The sequence below is a fragment of the Oenanthe melanoleuca genome, chromosome 7, assembly GCF_029582105.1.
Source record: "Oenanthe melanoleuca isolate GR-GAL-2019-014 chromosome 7, OMel1.0, whole genome shotgun sequence".
NCBI lineage: Eukaryota > Metazoa > Chordata > Aves > Passeriformes > Muscicapidae > Oenanthe > Oenanthe melanoleuca.
In genome coordinates this window covers 11,093,710-11,112,357 of record NC_079341.1, presented here as the reverse complement: position 1 = coordinate 11,112,357, position 18,648 = coordinate 11,093,710, and the positions used below count along the sequence as shown (strand labels likewise).

Below are 18,648 nucleotides of genomic sequence, written 5' to 3'. Positions count from 1 at the left end.
TCATCTCAACTCTTTTCTGCCTTTATTTGTTGCATGAACTCCTAGGAAGGGGATTTAGCTATGAGTGTACAATTGTGTTTAATTCAGGTTCTGCTTATCTGTCTCTGTGAGGCAAATGGCACTTAAATTTTTCTCTGTAGAGTCACCTGATTTCTGTACTTGCACTACTCTGCAATACTGTGCACTACTTTGAAAACTGTGAAAACATCAGCCTTAAAATAGTTTTTTAAACTGTTATATGGTGTCTGTTTTCAGTGTTGTATTTTCATTCCCACTGCCCTAATAGTTTATCTTCAGCAATTTTGTATCTGTAAAGTGCAGTTTCAATGTAGGAATGGCACAAAGAAGGTTGGCAGCAGAGCTTGGTGGTGCTTGAAAAGGCACAGAAAATAATTTAGAGCTTAAAAAGACTTAGAGGAGGCTTTTTGGAACAGATGGGCTGTACCTTTACCCCTTTTTTTGGCAGCTGCTGAAATTGATGTGACGTTTTTGATAAGAAATGGATCTTACTGTGCAAGTATGGTATCATGAAACTTTACAAGACTATTATCAATCATCTTTGACTTCTCTGTGGTAAGACTTTCTCCCATTGTTTTCACGTAACTTTCTTTGTTGCTGATATCCAAAAAGAAAGCTTTTTAGCTAGGTTATTACTAGTGAGTCAGAGTGGGCAGGGAAGAAATGTCTTATCCAAGTTGTTTTGCATGACTAAGGCTTGTCTAATAAGGCTGGCAACCTAAATCCCACATACAGAATACATCAGCATTTATATTTTAAAGTTGGAATGCATGCCTGTCTGCTGAAGCTTGCAATTAAATTACCTAAAAACTAGAGTTGGAAGACTGCTCTTTCTATTAAGGAGAAGGCTTGAGCTGACAATAATAAATTAATAACCTGGAGGAGGTTTTGTTTCTTTCTTTCTTTGTCAGTTTTTTCCTTGTTTCTCTGTTCTGTGGAGCTGTACGGCCAAGAGAATTCTGGCAGAATGTTTGACCCTGTTTCTAATGGCAAGTTGTCATTGTAGCTCGGATTTGTTGAGGATAATAGTTTTAAATTTATTATTTTATGTTCTTACCAAAATGACAGTTTATGTAAGTGTCTACAGAGTAGGATTCTGGTAGAATAATGTGTTTATATATATGGATACAGGGAAATCACAATGGTATTTGTACTCTATTTATCATAAGAGATGAATATTACAATACATGTATTTTTGAATAAGTACAAGAAGTCATCCACCAAAATGGAACATTTCCAAGGCTGGTTTTATTTTTTCTTGGGATTAGATTAGCGTTAGAGTCAGACCATTTTCTAGTGTGGAAACAGATGATGCTGTGGTTATTTAATATCTCCTGGTATATAATTTTAGTGTAGCTGGATACACCTATATACTGAGTGGTTAAGCAAGGAGTTGCTTTTAAGAGAGGGTTTTTTGTAAAGTGTATTTTTATTTACTCTTCTTGTTCTACAACAGAAGTGAGTATGTAAAACAGGTGTTGCAATGTTTATCTATAATAGCTTCTTATTGTCCCCATGATATTTATGGTAACCTACAGTGTGAGAAACAGTAAACTGTTGATAGTCTAAGATTTCTATCTTGGTGCATTCAAACACTTTATTTTTTATTACTCCGTTACAAGAAAAAGTCCATTCTACCTTCTCAACCACTTAATTCCATGTGCTTCTAAGGAGTTCTTTATTTCTCTGTTTTTAAAAAATTCCCTTATCCAGGTTAGAAGTTATTTTTCACAATCCTTGTCTTCAACTGCTTCTTAAACATTAATCTGCCTTACACATACTTCTTTTTAGGTTGTTTGCATCAAATGTAGCCCAGTATTTCAAATATGAGCATATTACCAGTTTTGTGCACTCTACTTTCATGTTTTCAGATTTACTTTAAATGACTTTGTGTAATCAAGCATGTTGATTTATTTTCTGGCTGCTGATGCATTCCTGAACAGATGTTTTTATTGCATCTTCAAATGTATTACCTAGTCTTTTTCCATTTAGTCTTTTACACCTCTGCATTCAGGAATAGCTCATCACAAGAAGTTCAGATTGCGCTTTTGTTATCTGCACTTATCAGCATGTTGCCTGGTTTTCTTCCCCCAGAGTTTCCCAGTCTCATTAGTGTGGGTGTGTGGTGGGGAAGCTTCTTTCCTGTGTGCTTCTGACCACCTCATCTTGTGTTGTCTTCTATCTACTCTGCTTTCCAGGCTGTTAATCATGTTTAACACAGCTGCACTTCTTAGAGAGCTATGAACTTTCTGGATCAAAGAAACTGAATGTATGTTTAGTTCAGAGTAAGGATGCATTCTTAATGCTTTCCATGCTGCTTTTTCTACAGAGACAGCATGGAAAAATCTTTCTTCAAATAAGTTTCTTTCTATGCTCAGTAATGAAGTATAGATATGAGAGGAGTGTTTACATAGCTTGGAAGAACAATCTGTAATTGATAATGGAGTTTTCTGTTCTTTTAGACCTGTCAGTCCATAATGTTCCCTTACACAAGTGGCACTGTGGAGAAACCATGTGGCATGAACCTGTATTCTTTTGGCTGGCACAATTCAGGTTTTAATTGCAAATTATTCTTTTCGTAGTCTTTAAGGTAAAAATACATAATATTTTCATTCATTGTGCAACTAGGACTAAAATTATATTATATGCATCATGCCATTTAGTGTATAATGGCCAAAACTGGACTCATTTTGTAGTGCATGTCCTGTAATGTAATCTCTCTTATGTATCTTTAGACCAGTATAATCTACTGGCCTCTTTAAAACAAACATACAAAGAAAAAACCCTGAATCAAATACGAACCGCCAACAAAAAAACCTCTGCATACTTGAATAATCACATCCTCTTAAATATCATAAATTATGAATATCTAATTGGTGACATTATATTTTCCTTTCTAAATCCCCACTTATAGTTGATAGTGTAGCAAGTGGTACTGGCTGAGATTATTTGGGTAATCATTTTGCTGTTGCAGATTAATCTTGGTTAGTGGTTTAAATGGAGACTAGTAAATAATAATGTACTCAGTATTTCTTCTAAATGTAATTTCTTTCTCTAATTTCTTTCTTCTAAATGTAAGTGAAAAACAAGCTCTCTGATGAGCACAGTTGATTAAACCCTTTTTTATTTCTTTTACTGTATTCAGAAATTCTTGGAGTTATCTGAGCTTTAGCTTTCCTTATTCTACTAGTATATTGTTTGAATAAACTTTTTTTTAAGACTTTTGTATTTTCAAAAATACTGAGAATGGTGAACTCACCATTCCTGGAAGGGTTTAAAAAACTCATGTAGATGTGGCACTGAGGATGTATATTGGTGGAGTTGGCAGTGCTGTGTTAATGGTTGGACTCCATGGTCTTAAATATCTTTTCCAATGAAGATGATTCTGTGATTCCATGATTGGTGTGCATAACACAGTCTAGGAGAGTGCTCTGACTTGGTAAAATTCTGTTTACATCTTGACTGTAATTGACAGATGCACAGTACAAGACTGTGACTTCCTTCAGAACAGAGTGTTATGGCTCTGATAAAAAGGTTCCAGGTCTAATTTAACAGCCTTGTGTGTCATATTCAGCTAGTTTATGCCAAATGAGTAAGTTTAGGAGGAAACATTTAAAATAACATTTCAGGTGCTTTTATGGGGAAGCTTTTTGGCAATTGATTTTTCGTATCTGATTTTAACATTGAGTGGCTGCATTCCTAACTATAACTTTTCCTGTTCCATGCTTTAGTATGAATTCAAACTTACTTGTTCAGTGTTTAAGAAATCTTCATCAGACCATATGTAAAAATATTTTAGTATGTTTTATTATTACTGTTACTAATAACTAAATTTTGATTAGTTATTATGGTTGCTATATAAGAACCTTTGAATCATAGTAGAAAAATATTGTATTTTTTTTTTAAATAAACATGAGAAATCTCTTATATTCCCTGTACTTTGTTTGCTTTGGGAGAGATGTGAACACTCTAGAAATGAAATTCAATACTCTTGGTTCAGGGTACTTCAACCTTGAATAAATATGCACAGAGCTTAATGTATTGAACCAGTTTACTGTAGGGACACACCCACACAGTGTTTGATGTATTTATATTTTTTCCCCCCAAAGGTACAGCAAACCAGGGAGTGAGTGTAAGCATGAGGTGTGCTTTCCAGATGGCCATTTGAAAATCCCAAGAGCCATCTGTGTGTGAAGCTGAGCCAGCTCCACAGCTGCTGTGCTCTGAACAGTGTCCAAGTGTGCCCAGGGCATGGGGCAGTGAGCTGGGGGGCTCATCCTGCTTTTCCCCAGTGTTCCTGTGAAGGGTCAGTTCAGCTTGTGCTGGGAGTCCATCAGCTGCCTGGCTTTCTTCTTTCTACAAGTCCTTAAAAATGTCTTTAATATCCCAGCAGATAATTTAAAAGAGAAAGGTGATTTGTGCTAAAACTGAACCAGCAGTGACCATAGCCAGAGTAGATGTGTTTGATACAGCAGCTGAAGTTCTCAAGCTGATTTACACTGGTAAAGAAGTTCCCAAATAAGGCTTGCTTGAAGCTCAATGTATGACAAAACCATTAATATAGTTAGAGTTGGTTCTTACGGGTGTTGTTTGTCTCATTCTCACTATGAAGGGATTCTTCAGCAAAAGGTGAACTTTAGTGTAATGTGTGATTTTTCACAATGACACTGAAATTTTGTCTCTTTAAGAAATATGTACTAAAGAAATTATAGTATAGGAGAGTCCTTAATTTATTCAATTTAAAAATTACATGTTCTTCAAAGTCAGGATATGAATTCAGTTCACATTTTATAAAGTTATTACAATCTTCTTTCCTCTTACACTGTTCTTTGTAAGTTCTGTGCCTGTGGTACTGTGCACCACTAATACGGAAGGATTTTCTACAGGAGTGACAAAAGCCTTTTTTTGGATGAAGGCAATTCCTCCCTTCCTCCTGCTAAAACACTTAACCTTTTTTTTTCAATGGCAAGTTGCTTTATTGCAGAAAGATTCACGTGGACTTTGGAGGATTTGATAAACTTCAGTTTTTAAGGCCAAAAAAAGTTTACATTAATTCTTGCTTTACTTTACTATATTTTTTCCTGATCTTGTGATCATCCTACCTTTTTTTTTTATCTTTTAGAAAACGGGGCAGTACTTGAAGGCTTGACAAATGCATCCCAGGTTGAAAAATTTCTGCATTGCTTCTCCTCTTCCTCCTTTAGAAAACTGACTTCTTTAAAGAGGTAAAGTTGAATGCTGTGGGCTTTTTTCTAGGCAGAGTAAAGTATAACTCAGCTGCTTCTGTAGCATACACTATGATGTTTTAAATTAAAAATTCTATACATGGCTCACTCTGACACGGCGTCTGTTTCCCTATATCAGAAAGGATGTCTTTGTAAACTTTTGTTTGCAGAGATCTCAGTAGTTGTTCTCATTAGTTATTTCACAGAATTATTTTTCAGTGTTTCTGCTCAAATGTTACTCAGATTTAAATTAATGTTGTTCCTGAATTTGTTGTACTTTAGGATGTTTAAAAATGCTTTAGAAATCTGAAGCTGTTCCTTACCCCCAAGAGAGTTGATATTCTCCTAATGACTTCCTGCCAAGGGCCATTGAAAAAATGATACATTAACTCAAGAAATGTGTTGGGAAGCCTTTTATCTTATTTTATTTGGCTTTTTGTTTAACAATTACTGATGGTTCTTCAATACAAATCTTTCAGAGCTCAAAACAAGTAAGTTCTGAGAACAGAATTGGTGATTCCAGTCATGTAGTCTGGCTATTAAAAGGTCATTTATCGAAGGACTTCCATGATGTAACTTGTTTGTCAAACATGTAATTTTTTGTTGAACCTAAATAATTTTCAAAACACTTAAAGACAACTGGCCTGAAGCACTGAATCCTTTTCCTTCCTTCCCCATTTATGCAGAGCAATTTAGACTAAGCAAACAGTTAAATTATGCTTAAATAATGGGACTGATGGTCCAAAATGCAACTTTTAAATTGTTTTATATTATATAATTCTATTGGAAAGATATCAACAGCTTTTCATTGGGTAGGATTGTAAAAAACAAAATTTTTCTTACCATTACTAATATTTACCTTCATTTTTTTCCTCTAAAGGTAAGAGAGAAGCAAAAGAAGTAAGAAAATGCTGGGATCAGAACGAGGTGTTGTGGAAGAATGGCTGTCAGAATTCAAGGTGAGCTGAGATGATGAATGATATCTAAACCATTGGCTTAATGCCATCAAACATAGTAGTGGGTTTTTTTAATACCAAATAAATAACATTTTCAATATCTATTATTTGGTCTTTCAATTTTTTATAACACATAAAGTATGCAAATGTCTGTGTAATTGAGTTGGCTGGTACATAGTACATAATGCATAATTCTAATAGTAGTTTACTTTTATTGTTTATTATTGTAGAGCAGAACACTGCAATAGCAGTGTTGTGTTTTAAATGTATATTTTGTGTAGGTCAAGCTGATAGAATTGAAGTAACAGCTGGGTAATGCTGCCCAAATTTCCAATTGAGAAACTTTTTAATTTAAAAATAATTAGTATATGTTTATTTGGAGTTCAATAAAACATCAAAAAACAATATTTGACTTTCCCCCCCGTATGGTCTGCATAAAATTGCTTTGTCATGAAGAATCTATTTTTTAAGCTATTTTGCATGTTGATAATTATGCTGAGTGAAATACAGCATAATGCATAAACAAGAAAACAGGATTTCAGGACTGATAAGAAATTAAGTCTGTTATTTAAATTAAGAATTAGTAGTTCCTCACATCATTGATGATAGTAAGTCTTTATGTGCTGTCATTGGAAAGTTTAAGTTCCAAGGATGCAAAATCCACAAACTTGGTTGCTTGGGGAAGACTCAAGGCTGTCTGTGCTCATTCTATACTCTCCACACTTCTTAAATGAGTTGAGTTGATTTGATAAAGTCTTCAAAAAGAGCCTGTTAAATACAGGCTATCAAAAAAGAGAGTCCTCATATCAAACTAGAGCAAATGACTTACGAATCTAAACTGCTTTTGGATTTAACCCTGAAAGTGATTAAATGCTCCCAACTGCTGTTTGTATGGAGAAGGACTTGTACTCAACAGTTAGGTTACAAGTCTGAACATTTACTGAACTTCAGGACTTTTCTTTGATGTTGGGAAGAGACTTCATTCTTTTGTGGAGATCTTGAATACTTGGAAGCATTTATTTGTCAGGTTAACCTTTTTTTTTTTTTTTTTTTCTTTAGGCATTACCTGAATCCCAAATTTCCAGCTATGCAGCTACATTGCACCGAAAAAAACCACTGGTACCAGCTCTTTATAAGGTCATTCAAGACCCAAATAATGAGGTAGGAGACTTAAAAAAACCTATTTCTATTCTCATTCCTGGATCTTTCACATCTACAACTAAAACTAAAGTAATGGAGAGGAAGATTTCTTTTTTTCTAATGTAGTCCAACATGGGTATCATCCCTCTTTTTAGACTCTTGTTTTTTGGCAGTTACTTTAATGACTTTCTAGTAAGACACAATCTCATCTACTTCCAAAAATACTTCCAATATTCCCAGTGTTTTTGCTGTCTGCTAAATTCTCCTTGCCACAGCTGACTGTTGTGTTTTATTTGGCACAAGTTGGTTTTGGTGTTTTGGTTTGGGTTTCTTTTGTTGTTGATTTTTTGGAGGAGGATTTGAGTTTGGGGATTTTTTTTAAAACTAGATTTTTTTTTTTTAGTTCCCTGAAACCACCTTTCAGTCTTAAATGAGACAAAGGAGGCCTTACAGTGAAACTTAGAAAGATCAATGTACTTCTTGTGTGGTAGCTTATTGCAGTGGAAGATGGAATAAATTTTTAAATGCCATTAAGATAACAAAATCTTCTTGTGCTTATACTAGTATCACTTTTGTGTAATTTGGTTTACACTTGTAAGCAAGAGCAGAACCAGGGCCCCAAAATATAAATAGACAGAATGAAAACTTAGCTTACCGTTGTACATGATTTATTTTGCAAGTGACATTAAACTGAGCTTTCTAACCCATTGGCTTCTGAGAAGAGCATTTCTGGGCAAGTGTGTGAAAAATAACTTCTGAATAAGTTGTGCAGGCATACCATTCTCTGACATACAAACTACTTTAGGTAAAATGCTTACAAATACTTGATGTATCATCTGTGACTTCTCATATTTATAAATTAAATGGGTAGTGTACATAGCAAGGAAGTTCTTTATTTTCCCAAGTACAGCTCAGCTGTTTTAGGAAGCTGAATGCTTGATTGAGCTTCAAGGAGATTGCATAATGCTCATGAGATTTTTTTATTTTTTTTTTAAAAAGGCTTCATAGCTGTCAGCTTCATTTAAGTATTATAAATAACTTCCATAGTGACCTTTTTCCTTGTAATGAAAAGCTGCTGTTACTCTCTCTTCAAGCTGAAGCCACTGTTGCTGCTGTCTATGTATTTGTGCTTGTGTGGATTCCTGAAAATGTAAAAACTTCTCATTGCTTTGACAATAAGCATTTGATTTATTTTTTTAAAAGAGCAAAGAGCCAGATTTGGTTCTTTGCTCTTTAAAAAAGGGTATTTTTTTAGGGTGATGTTGTGGCTCACTGATGCTTGTCAAATATTACTCTTTGGAATAGCTTTTGCTGTTTGGGCCTGACTCTTATACCACATATAAGATAAACAATCCTAGACACAAAGATGTCCAGCTTCAGGTCCTACCTGTTAAGGCAGGATGTATTTCCTTGTTGCACTTCTTCCAAAGTTATTTGTGTGTGAGAAATATAACCAAAGTGAATTCATGACTTTACATAATTCTGAGTAATACTTGTCCCTAACTGAGAGGGGTTTTTAAATATGCATTATAGGGCATTATTTGTTAGAAGGGTAATTCATGGTTTATGAAGATTAAGCATATGGAGTAGATTTTATAAAAATACACTTTCTGGATTCTTAAACTTGATGGACAAGTAATTCTTTAGTACAGTTTAATCATAAAGTTGACTGACTTTTTAAACTTATGAAAAGTGGCAGACTGTTTAGGGCAAGCATGAATTTTTCTAGAATCACATGATTCTATCTTGGTAAGGCCAGGATTATTAATTTAACATAGAATCAGCATGCTTAGGAACCAAACACTCAAGTTGTTTCTTTCAGCAGGTGTCTACTAGTTTGTGACCTATTAAATGAAGGCAAGCATATTGACAAGTTAAATATAATTGTTACTATTTGCCTTTGAGGAAGTGCCCTGACTTTTTAAAATATAGAGATAAAGATGACTGGAGCAGAAATGTACATGAAGCGTAGAGAGTGATCTTGCTCATGAGCAGCTAATTTAGCTGAATAATATATTGGTTTTTGTATAGTATTTGAATTCAGAAGTAAGTGCTTTTGAAGTACTGTTTTCCAGATAGTTTTATGATTTTTAGGGTTGGTTTATGGCTGTAGACAATACTCTATGGATGTCAAGTTAATGCACTACTGAAATTCAAATATTCAATATATATGTGGGGCTAATTAGGTTTAACTCGGGGCAGTTGTGAAACAGTGAGATCACCTTTGCAATTCTAAGCAATCCCAGACCCAGTACTCTTCAAATAATAAATGGTTTCACCCATTATGTTATAGTGAAGTCTAAAATAAGCACATTTTATTTTCTACAATTGAATTCTTTGAAAATGCAAGGATTTCCAGTATTTTTCATGCATTTTATGAAACATTATATTTAACTTCAAGATATGACTTTTAGGATTTGGCAGACTTATAATATAAGCCAAAGGAAAGCTATTCATCACCTTCCTTAAAACATGACTGGTTTGCATCTCTGTGAGGTATAAAATGAAGAGTGAAAATTAGATCATTGACACTCACTGCATGTTTAAGCCAATGAAAATGTCATTTGTTTTTTACGCTTATTGCTGCTTATGCTAATAGGAAAGCTCTCATAATTAAAATTATTTTGTTTGTTAGGAAAGAGAGAGGATTATTTTACTGTGGTTTTTTTGCTGACTTCTGTATTACTCAGTTTGCTTTGACTTTGGACTGAAAGATCTTTGGAATTAAAAAGTGTGTGCCAGTTCATGTATACACCCAGTACTGATGACAAAAGCTCCATTTCCTCTGTTTATCCAGTGTATTCTCAGTATGTGTATTCAGAGAATTACTTGGAAGAGGCTGTCTCTTTGGAAAGCCAGATAACTAGGATGCCAGGAAAACATTTATTCTTTCTCAGGGTGTCAAGTTTTGTGTTTCCAGGTGGGAGACTATCATGCTGTACTTTGATAAAAAATCCTGGCTGTTTGTGCTTTTGAAAATATTAGTGTTGTAGCATCTTTGTGATGGCAGCTTTTTCTTGTGGAAAAAGCATAAAAGATTTTCTTACAGCTCTGAGCACACCAAAAGTGCTTATTATTTCAGGTTTTTACCTAAATAGTTGCAGTTGTTAAACATTTTCCACAACAAATATGACAACTACTAGAAATAAAGAGTGTGTGAATGCTTGCAGCACCACTGACTGGATATTGCTTGTATCTTTCTAGGGAGCATATCTCCCTAGTCTTTACTTAAAAGATTAATTTATAAAATTTTTGTTTGAAAGCAGGTAAATAAACTTAATAACTGCTCTGGTTGAGTGTCATCTCAGTTAAAATAAATTTTTCTTTTCCACTGCTTTTAGTGGGACTTGGATTAGGCTGGCTAATTTCAAATAGGAAACAGCTTTGGGCTGCTGTCATTTCTAATCTAATAGAAGTACTATTTATAGCATTGCCATTGTATATAACTGTTTTCAGATAATATTTTTAGCTTTTCTTGCACTTGTCATCTCCCTGCAGATATGCTTGTATGTTTTGTTTTCAGAGATTTCTTTTTCTTCTTTCTGTTCTTTTCTTGATCATATTTTCTTTTAAAGAAAAAGCTACACATTTATCTAGTGATGTCTGATTTACTTACTAACCACTTTTTAAATTTGAACATCTGAAATATGCTAGGCCTCTCATAAAACAAGGATACAATTCTATTTTTGATGATTTGAACATTTACTGTAACAGCTGTTTTTAATAACTATTGTCACTTTTAGATAGGAGTTTATACTAAGCAAACATTAATTGAGAATATACTTATGCCTTTTTTGAACATAAAGTGCTATACATGTATGAAATATTGGATTAAATATACTACCAGAAAGCTGTACCATTTTTTCCTTAAGAGATGATTGTAATAGAAGCTTTACTGTCTTCCAATTTCATTTAGATCCCAAACCAAAACTTAAGTGGTTGGTTATTTTATATCTATATTTCTATCTGTCTCTCTATACATGTATATAAATATAGATGTGTATAGATAGACAGATTTATCTGACTTGTAAAAATCCATTTGTTCTAGATGACTGGACTTCTCTCATTTTGTATCAGCATTGTCAATGTCATTGCTCTTCTTGTAGTGTCTCTCTGCCTCTGTTGTAAATGCTGGCTTCTAGCTTAGAGTAAAAAGTCTGTCAATCAGAAGCCTTGTTACACAAGGTACTTAGATCAGAGCCTTGTTTAAGAAGAGATTTCTCTGGCAGCTGAGTTTTATTTTACGTAAATGTTGTGTTATGGCTTACGTAATCAGTGGTTAAATATGGTGTGCTACATTTACCAAAATATTGTGTGTTGGAAAGTGCATCTCAAAATGAAAAGATCAGTTTGCCTTGTAATGAACTTGCTCAGTTATTGGTTTTGAGACTGAAAAGTGTAGGTAAGAAATTAATTCATATTTCTCTCAATGGACTTGTCATTAGCAGCTGATCTGTAACCTTTGTACCTTCCTAGACCTTACAACTGCACTGAAGTTTTACGGTGCACATAGTTCAAACCACGTGTTTGTCACATGCCTGAAATTACTATCTGTACAGAAAATAACTCTTGTACTGACAAAAAAGAGAGAAAAATCTCCAAGCACACATGGTAGTGACTGTAGTGGCCACATGTCCAAACACTGCGTAGGTCTGTCCCTGTGGATCTCCTTGAACAGAATGCAGATACCAGTGTGATTCATTCACTCACTTGCCATCAGGGAGTGCAGTTTTTACTGTCTGCAGTGGCTATATGATATAGCCCCTAGATCTGTTGTTTCACACTCCCTTATTGGAGAAACCACCAGTAAGTGATCAGCTTTTTTGGCTTTCTACAGCTCCTGGAGCCTGTTTGCCACCAGCTCTTTGAACTTTATCGGAGTTCTGAGGTTCGGCTCAAGAGATTCACGCTGCAGTTTTTGCCAGAGTTGATCTGGGTTTATCTGCGTCTCACTGCCAGCAGGGATAGGCAGAGCAATGGTTGCATTGAAGCATTGCTGCTTGGCATTTACAACCTGGTAAGTGAAATGAGTGGGAATGGCTGAGGAAAGCTTCGATCTGGAGTTTTGCATCACTGATCGCTAGGAATAAAATAAATTATTGGAATAACATATTTAAAATACACTTAAAGGAAAGGGTATAATACAGAGAAAAGCATAATGTAAGATAATAATGTAAAGATGTGTTTTTTTTTTTTTTTTTTTTTGGTAGTTTATTGTTATCTTTTTTGGAAAAAATATTTTCACTGAAAAGGATTGTCTTATGGGCTTTCTCAAACTTTTACATACTTCTGTTTGTAAGGAAATTAGGGAGCCCTCCTTAATGTTGCAAAAAACGACTTCTTATTGATTGTCAGGCTCATATGCTTGGTCAGTCTTGATATGTCACTTCCCCTGCCCTTCCACCTACTCTGAACATGTTTTTTTTAAGGGTAGTTTGAAGGTGAAGCCACTCTGCATGTGAGCACTCAGATACATGCATGTGTGCATTTGAGTCAGATAATTGTCTTGAGGGGAACTGTGGTTTTAAGAAAAAATAAAAGTAACTTATTATTAGATTTAGATCTTGGATGTAAAAGTGGTTTTTTACATCCTTACCCTAGCCTGGAAATATTTACTTTTGTAATGTTATGGGGCTGTTTGATAAATTCAGCAATACTGCCACAAGAGATATTCTCTAATGGGAATTTCTGTGGCATAGAACCATAAGACATACTCTACTGAAGTATCACCCTTCCCTCTAATGTCATGGTAAATCCCTCCTTTAAATTGTTGGTTGTATTTCTGCACATAAGACACAGACTAGCCAAATTGTGATATTTAAAAATAAAATGTATTCAAGTTATATGTCTGTAGATCAGCTCTAACAGCTGGAAGATGTAGTTATTTTAGATTTATTCTGATAGAAAAAAAAAACACTGGAAACTGCTTGGAAGTGGATTTTTTATACTGTTTATTGGATTGAAGTACCACATTTATATTTTCTTCCTTTTTTTCATTAATGTTCTGCAGTTCATTTGAAAGTCATGTTGGTGATTCATATTTTTAAAGACAGTAATTTCTATTCTCTCCATATTCAGAAAGAGACCTTAGAATGAACAGTGGCTTCCACTATTTTTTATCTTTAATGAAGCTGATATTTTTCTGCACATAAACTGAGAGTGAAGTTATTTTCTGAATACTTAGAAAGTGAAAGGGATAAATTAATCTTTTGTTCTGACAAATTCTGTCAGCCATCCTCCTGTTATAATCCTTGAAGCCTACTACAAGTACTTAGCTACCTTGGGCTAAACTTTTACATAAACTGGAATGACTGGAGCTTATTGTTTGAAAATTTGCTGTACAAAGTGCAAAGGCAGGATTTTAGACTCCTTTTTGGTGTAGTCTTATGTAATTGCTCCTAGTATATTTTTTTTAAAAACTGCAGGGTTTGTATGCAGGGTTATGTAGTAGCCTAGCAACTACAAAATCGGACCAGTTTGAAAGCCTTTGAAGAAAACATTGTATGTGTTTCCTCCTGAGGAAATTTTGCAGTCCCCTTGATTTCACCTTTTCTCTGTTGTACATTTATTATGAAATATTACCCATTGTCAGCGAGTGACTCATCAACCCTTCTGTGTCAGTATCTTAAGTCTCACTGATTAAGGAGCCAGTGCTGGGGTTTTTTAAATTCTGCAGAGCAGTTTGTGATAGAGGTCTTTTCCCACTTACTAAATATGTATGTTGATATTGTTGATATTCTGCAAATGAACAAAGTCCTTGGGGTGTTAATAGTCTTATCAGATCAGGACATCTAACTTATTTGTTAAATTCCTTCTAAGGGCTCAGAGTTGTTCCAGCTCCTGTCTCCTTACTTCCGTTTGAGTTCTGGTTTTGTTTTCAATGCAGGAAATTGCTGACAAAGATGGAAACAACAAAGTTTTGTCTTTCACCATCCCTTCGTTATCTAAACCCTCAATATATCATGAGGTAAGAGAGCTGCTGTGGTAAATTAAAATTGGATCTATTAGAGGAATGGAAACTGGATCCATTTGATGCCACAGGCCATTTTAAATGCATCTTGTTTCAGTAAGTTGTCATTGTCTGTAGCTTGCAGTTAGTGTAATAGAATGCAATAGAATTTGTAGGAGAACAGGAATATAAATGTTAAGAAATCTTTGCTGACTGCTTATTTTTAATAGAGGTTAGTTACTTTGTAGTTGCAACTGTGTTCTTTTGCCTCTTACATGCTAGCATAAATGTAGTCTTCCTTCTAACTCTTAGTTCATTTAGAACTTGGAATTGTGTTTTTCTTTCGCTGGACAAAAGGTCTATGTGAATTAGGACAAACTTACTGTAGATGGATATATAAAAATCAAAGTTGAAAATTGCTGTATTACTTCTGTGTGCCCTTTATAATAATGAAACTAGGTAATGTTTTTAGATTTACTGTATTCTGAAGAAATCTTCATTTTTACAGATCACAAGATAAGTGTGCCTTTTGCCTTAGGTAGTTGGGAGAGTTGTAATGCTTTTGGGGAATTTTTATTTACAACTCAGCTTCTCCCCTCTGCTTCCTTCCTTCTCCCACTGCCTACTTCTAGCCCTCTACCATTGGATCCATGGCTTTAACTGAAGGAGCGTTAAGTCAGCATGATCTTATCAGAGTAGTTTACAGTGATCTTCATCCTCAAAGAGAAACCTTCACAGCACAGAACCGGTACGTGGATGTGCTCTTAATATTAAAAGTGCTTCACTAGGAACACAAGTCCTTAAACAAAACAAAAGAATTTTGTGATCAGTCCTTTCTCTGCATTAAGTGCTCGGAATTTAATCCATAGAACAGCCCTAGTAATCTTGAGGTATAATTTTCTCTTTCTTTGTTCCATCCTAGTGTGTTCTTCTGCTAGTTAATTTTGAAGTATAATTTCTCTGTCACTTTGTCTGCAAAGAATATCTTTGGTTTTATGGTTGTCTATTCAATTTTTCCTGGAAATATAACAAAATTCAGTTTTGGATCAGGGGCTGTGACTCCTTTTTTTACTGGAAAAAAGGAATGGAGCTAAGTGGATAGACAGAACCAGGAGTGAGAGAAATTGCCTTGCTGTTTAATGACTGCCAGCTTTACCTGTGTCTAAAGATGGCACTGGAAAAACTGGTAAAATAATTTTGAATGCGTTGCAGACATTTCTACTTCTCTAACTGTCCAAATATTATGCTATATCTTGTTTCCTTCATAGTTTCTTCATATGCTAATGGCTTTCTGGATTTTCAGAATTACAAATTTAAGTGTTTATAGTGAACCTTTGATAGCCTATTTCAAGTTAGTGAATTATAATGAAAGAGGTTTAAAGGATTTGTGTGTTTACTTCTAACACTTCTTCATGTGGGATGCTTTTTGAGACTGAATTGTAGATTCCTTGTGTTGAATTTCAGTGAAATATTAAGAATATAAACAATGCAAGATTATATTTTCTTTTCAGGTTTGAAGTGCTGAGCTTTCTTATGCTGTGCTACAATTCAGCTATTGTCTACATGCCTGCTTCTTCTTACCAGTCACTTTGTACAATGGGTTCCAGGTGAGACACTTGCCTTTGAACTAGTCTTCAGGATCATCTAGACTTCTAAATATTCATCTAGTAAAGAAAAGTGCTTTCTAATTGGGATGGATAGGTTCTTGGTATGCTTCCATCATTTTCACTGGAGTTGTGCCTATGCTAAATTTGCCAAATAAGTTTCATTTTCCTGCATCTGAAAATTAGATCTGTTCTTTGAGTAGAGAAGCAAGACAACATTTTGTTTGCAAGGGATTTCTGTTGTTTTGGAGACAGTGCCACAGTTGCTATGTATCAGTGGCCATGTGTTGCTTCCATGATGAAGATTCAGATAGTAAATTGATGCAATAAGGATATAATAAATTATCCTGTTTTTAATGTAGACCATATATGGGAATGCAGGCCCCATTTTTGAGGGTCAGAAATATTTCTTACAAGGTAGCTGAGAGCAGTTCTCAAACACTATAGTATGTCTGTTATCTGACTTTAGATATAACGCATGCTGTCATCATACATTAGATGGGAGGTGACATCCTTCTCTTCTGTACCACTGAAATGTTTCCTTTAAAGAAACTTTCAGTTACTGAATTTTAGGGAGAGTTTCCTGGCTAGTACAGAACATCTTGCCACCTTGTTCTTTAGAAGCTGGTTATGATTTGAGGAGAACAGGTGGAGTTATTGGCTACATGGCAGTAACACTGGACTATCAGGAAGCCACGTATCAAGGCACTGATACAAAACTGCTCTAATGATGAGGAATGCAACATAAGAATGTTCTACATTGTGTATTTATATTTTAAAAAATAAATTCTAAAAGAACTAAAATCTCTGTGATATAAAGACATTTGTAGGCTCTGTAGAGTTAATGCTTTCTTGTCATGGTGTTGTTTTTAGGCTGTGTGTGAGTGGATTTCCACGGCAGCATGAGAAACGCTGGAAGGAACACTGTGGTAGAGTGGTGTTAGACCCTGACTTCATGGTGCAGCTGCTCACAGGTGTCTATTATGCCATGTAAGTGGAACAGGGCTTTCTTACTTGAAGAGAAAGGTCTGCTTTTACATGAATTAAAATATAAATGTCACTTGTTTTATAATTGAAAAAAATAGTTAGACTTATAACATAAGTTTGTACTCAATTAGTGTATTTCTCATTACTTGCTTATCAGCCAACAGATAATTTGAAAATATTTTTGTCAGTGCTGAATTAGGTGATGAAGGACCAGCAGTAGATGCTGAAGAGAGTTAGGCTTCTAGTTTCAGCTTTTTCCACCTTGCCATTACCACAGATACCTTCTGTTCACAAGCATAATGAGCTTGGATGCCAAGATATAAACTGATGAAATACAGACCTCTTAAATGTCAGTAGCATCTGAAGTAGCAAGAATATATTTCTGGTGAAAATTCAGTTCTGCTAAGTAACGTTAATGTTTGCATATTGACCCCATTTTTTTAAAGTTTGTCCTGATTATGGCATCAATTTTGCCTTGTTTGGAGGGAACATGGAACAGCTTTCTTGTTACATCAACAAGGTAATAAAATATGTTGTACTGTCAGAAGAAGTGAAAGTACACTGGGGTGTACATATAGTTGATGAATTTTCTTCATAAACTGAGAAGTGCAAAACTGGATTTGGGCAGAAAAAAGGACAAGTTTATATTCATAAGATGTGTAAGATAAATACCTGTCTTTACGTTTTAGATATAATGGTCAGTGGGAGCTTGGCCAGGAGGTATTGGAGGACATAATTTACAGAGCACAGCTTGAACTCTACTCACAGCCCCTGCTGGTAAGAAACAATCCATTGTAATTTATGGGCTTGGTTAAGAGGAGTATGGATGTGTTTCTCAAGTGGAATGGTAATGAAAGCTTTTGTGTCCATTCACTGCACTATCAAATGCAAGTGATTTGTTAACAGCTGGTGTTTGCAACATAGCTATTTATACCATACTTTTTCTGCTGAGTATTAGGCCAGGGTGTTGGGATCTTCTGGGACTTATTGAAAGCTGGGATTTTGCTAATATATTGCAGTTGGCTCAAAATATTTATGTTGATTTGGCATAAGTTACTGATGAGTGGTTCAAAGAAGCTTAACTGAATAGTTGTATGTTACAGGGCATTGGTTGCAAAAAGGTGTTTTCTTTGCTTATAGACCTTCATCAGGGTTGAGAATAAGCTGTGGGTTTTAACTGATGAATAAATAGAGAAAGCAACAGCAGGATACAGCTGAAAGTGAAAAGGAGCTCCAATCTCAGTCAGTATCAGATTTTGTTTGATAAAAGTCACAACAGATCTTAATCTTTACTTTGGAGAACAGCAGTAAAATGGAGTAATTCTGATTGAGGTGGGGATTTTTTCAGTTTTCTCTGTATTTGATGTTCCAATCATGAAAAGAGGGAAGAGAAATGGGCAAAGTGGTGAAACTGGGCTGGATGCACATGGGTTTGATTGGGAAGGATGAGAAGGTTGAGAGAGAGAAAGGAGAAATTTTTGTCAGATGTAGGAATGAGAATCAAAAGAAGAGGGAAAATTAAGGAGAATGAAGTAAAGTAGATTGCTGTTTCAGTTTCTGTATCAGAATTGTGGCTCGAAGCTTTCAGTCCTCCTCTGAACTAACAGCAGTAAAATGTCACTGCTTTTTACATAACTGACAAAGGAGCAGATTGGCAAAAATCTTTTTATGTGGCACTGAGATCACTCTTTTCTGAACTAAATTGCATAAAATTATTCTCCAAATGTATTAATATTGGCTGAAAAGTTTATCTGCAGGCTTTCTGACAC

At 35.0% G+C, this 18,648-nt stretch overlaps 1 protein-coding gene across 9 annotated transcripts in view; it reads left to right on the top strand.

Moving 5' to 3' along the window:
- Window positions 1-18,648, top strand: part of HYCC2 (hyccin PI4KA lipid kinase complex subunit 2) — a 47,990-nt gene that overhangs the window by 12,409 nt on the left and 16,933 nt on the right. For all 9 annotated transcript variants that reach the window (XM_056495691.1, XM_056495689.1, XM_056495684.1 and 6 more), the window contains 9 exons: window positions 5,141-5,243; window positions 6,124-6,202; window positions 7,259-7,360; window positions 12,177-12,356; window positions 14,226-14,306; window positions 14,921-15,036; window positions 15,800-15,895; window positions 16,766-16,882; window positions 17,569-17,656. In XM_056495691.1, coding sequence (XP_056351666.1) covers window positions 6,152-6,202; window positions 7,259-7,360; window positions 12,177-12,356; window positions 14,226-14,306; window positions 14,921-15,036; window positions 15,800-15,895; window positions 16,766-16,882; window positions 17,569-17,656 — 831 coding nt within the window. In that variant the 5' untranslated portion in view covers window positions 5,141-5,243; window positions 6,124-6,151. The remainder of the gene's footprint in view (window positions 1-5,140; window positions 5,244-6,123; window positions 6,203-7,258; window positions 7,361-12,176; window positions 12,357-14,225; window positions 14,307-14,920; window positions 15,037-15,799; window positions 15,896-16,765; window positions 16,883-17,568; window positions 17,657-18,648) is intronic.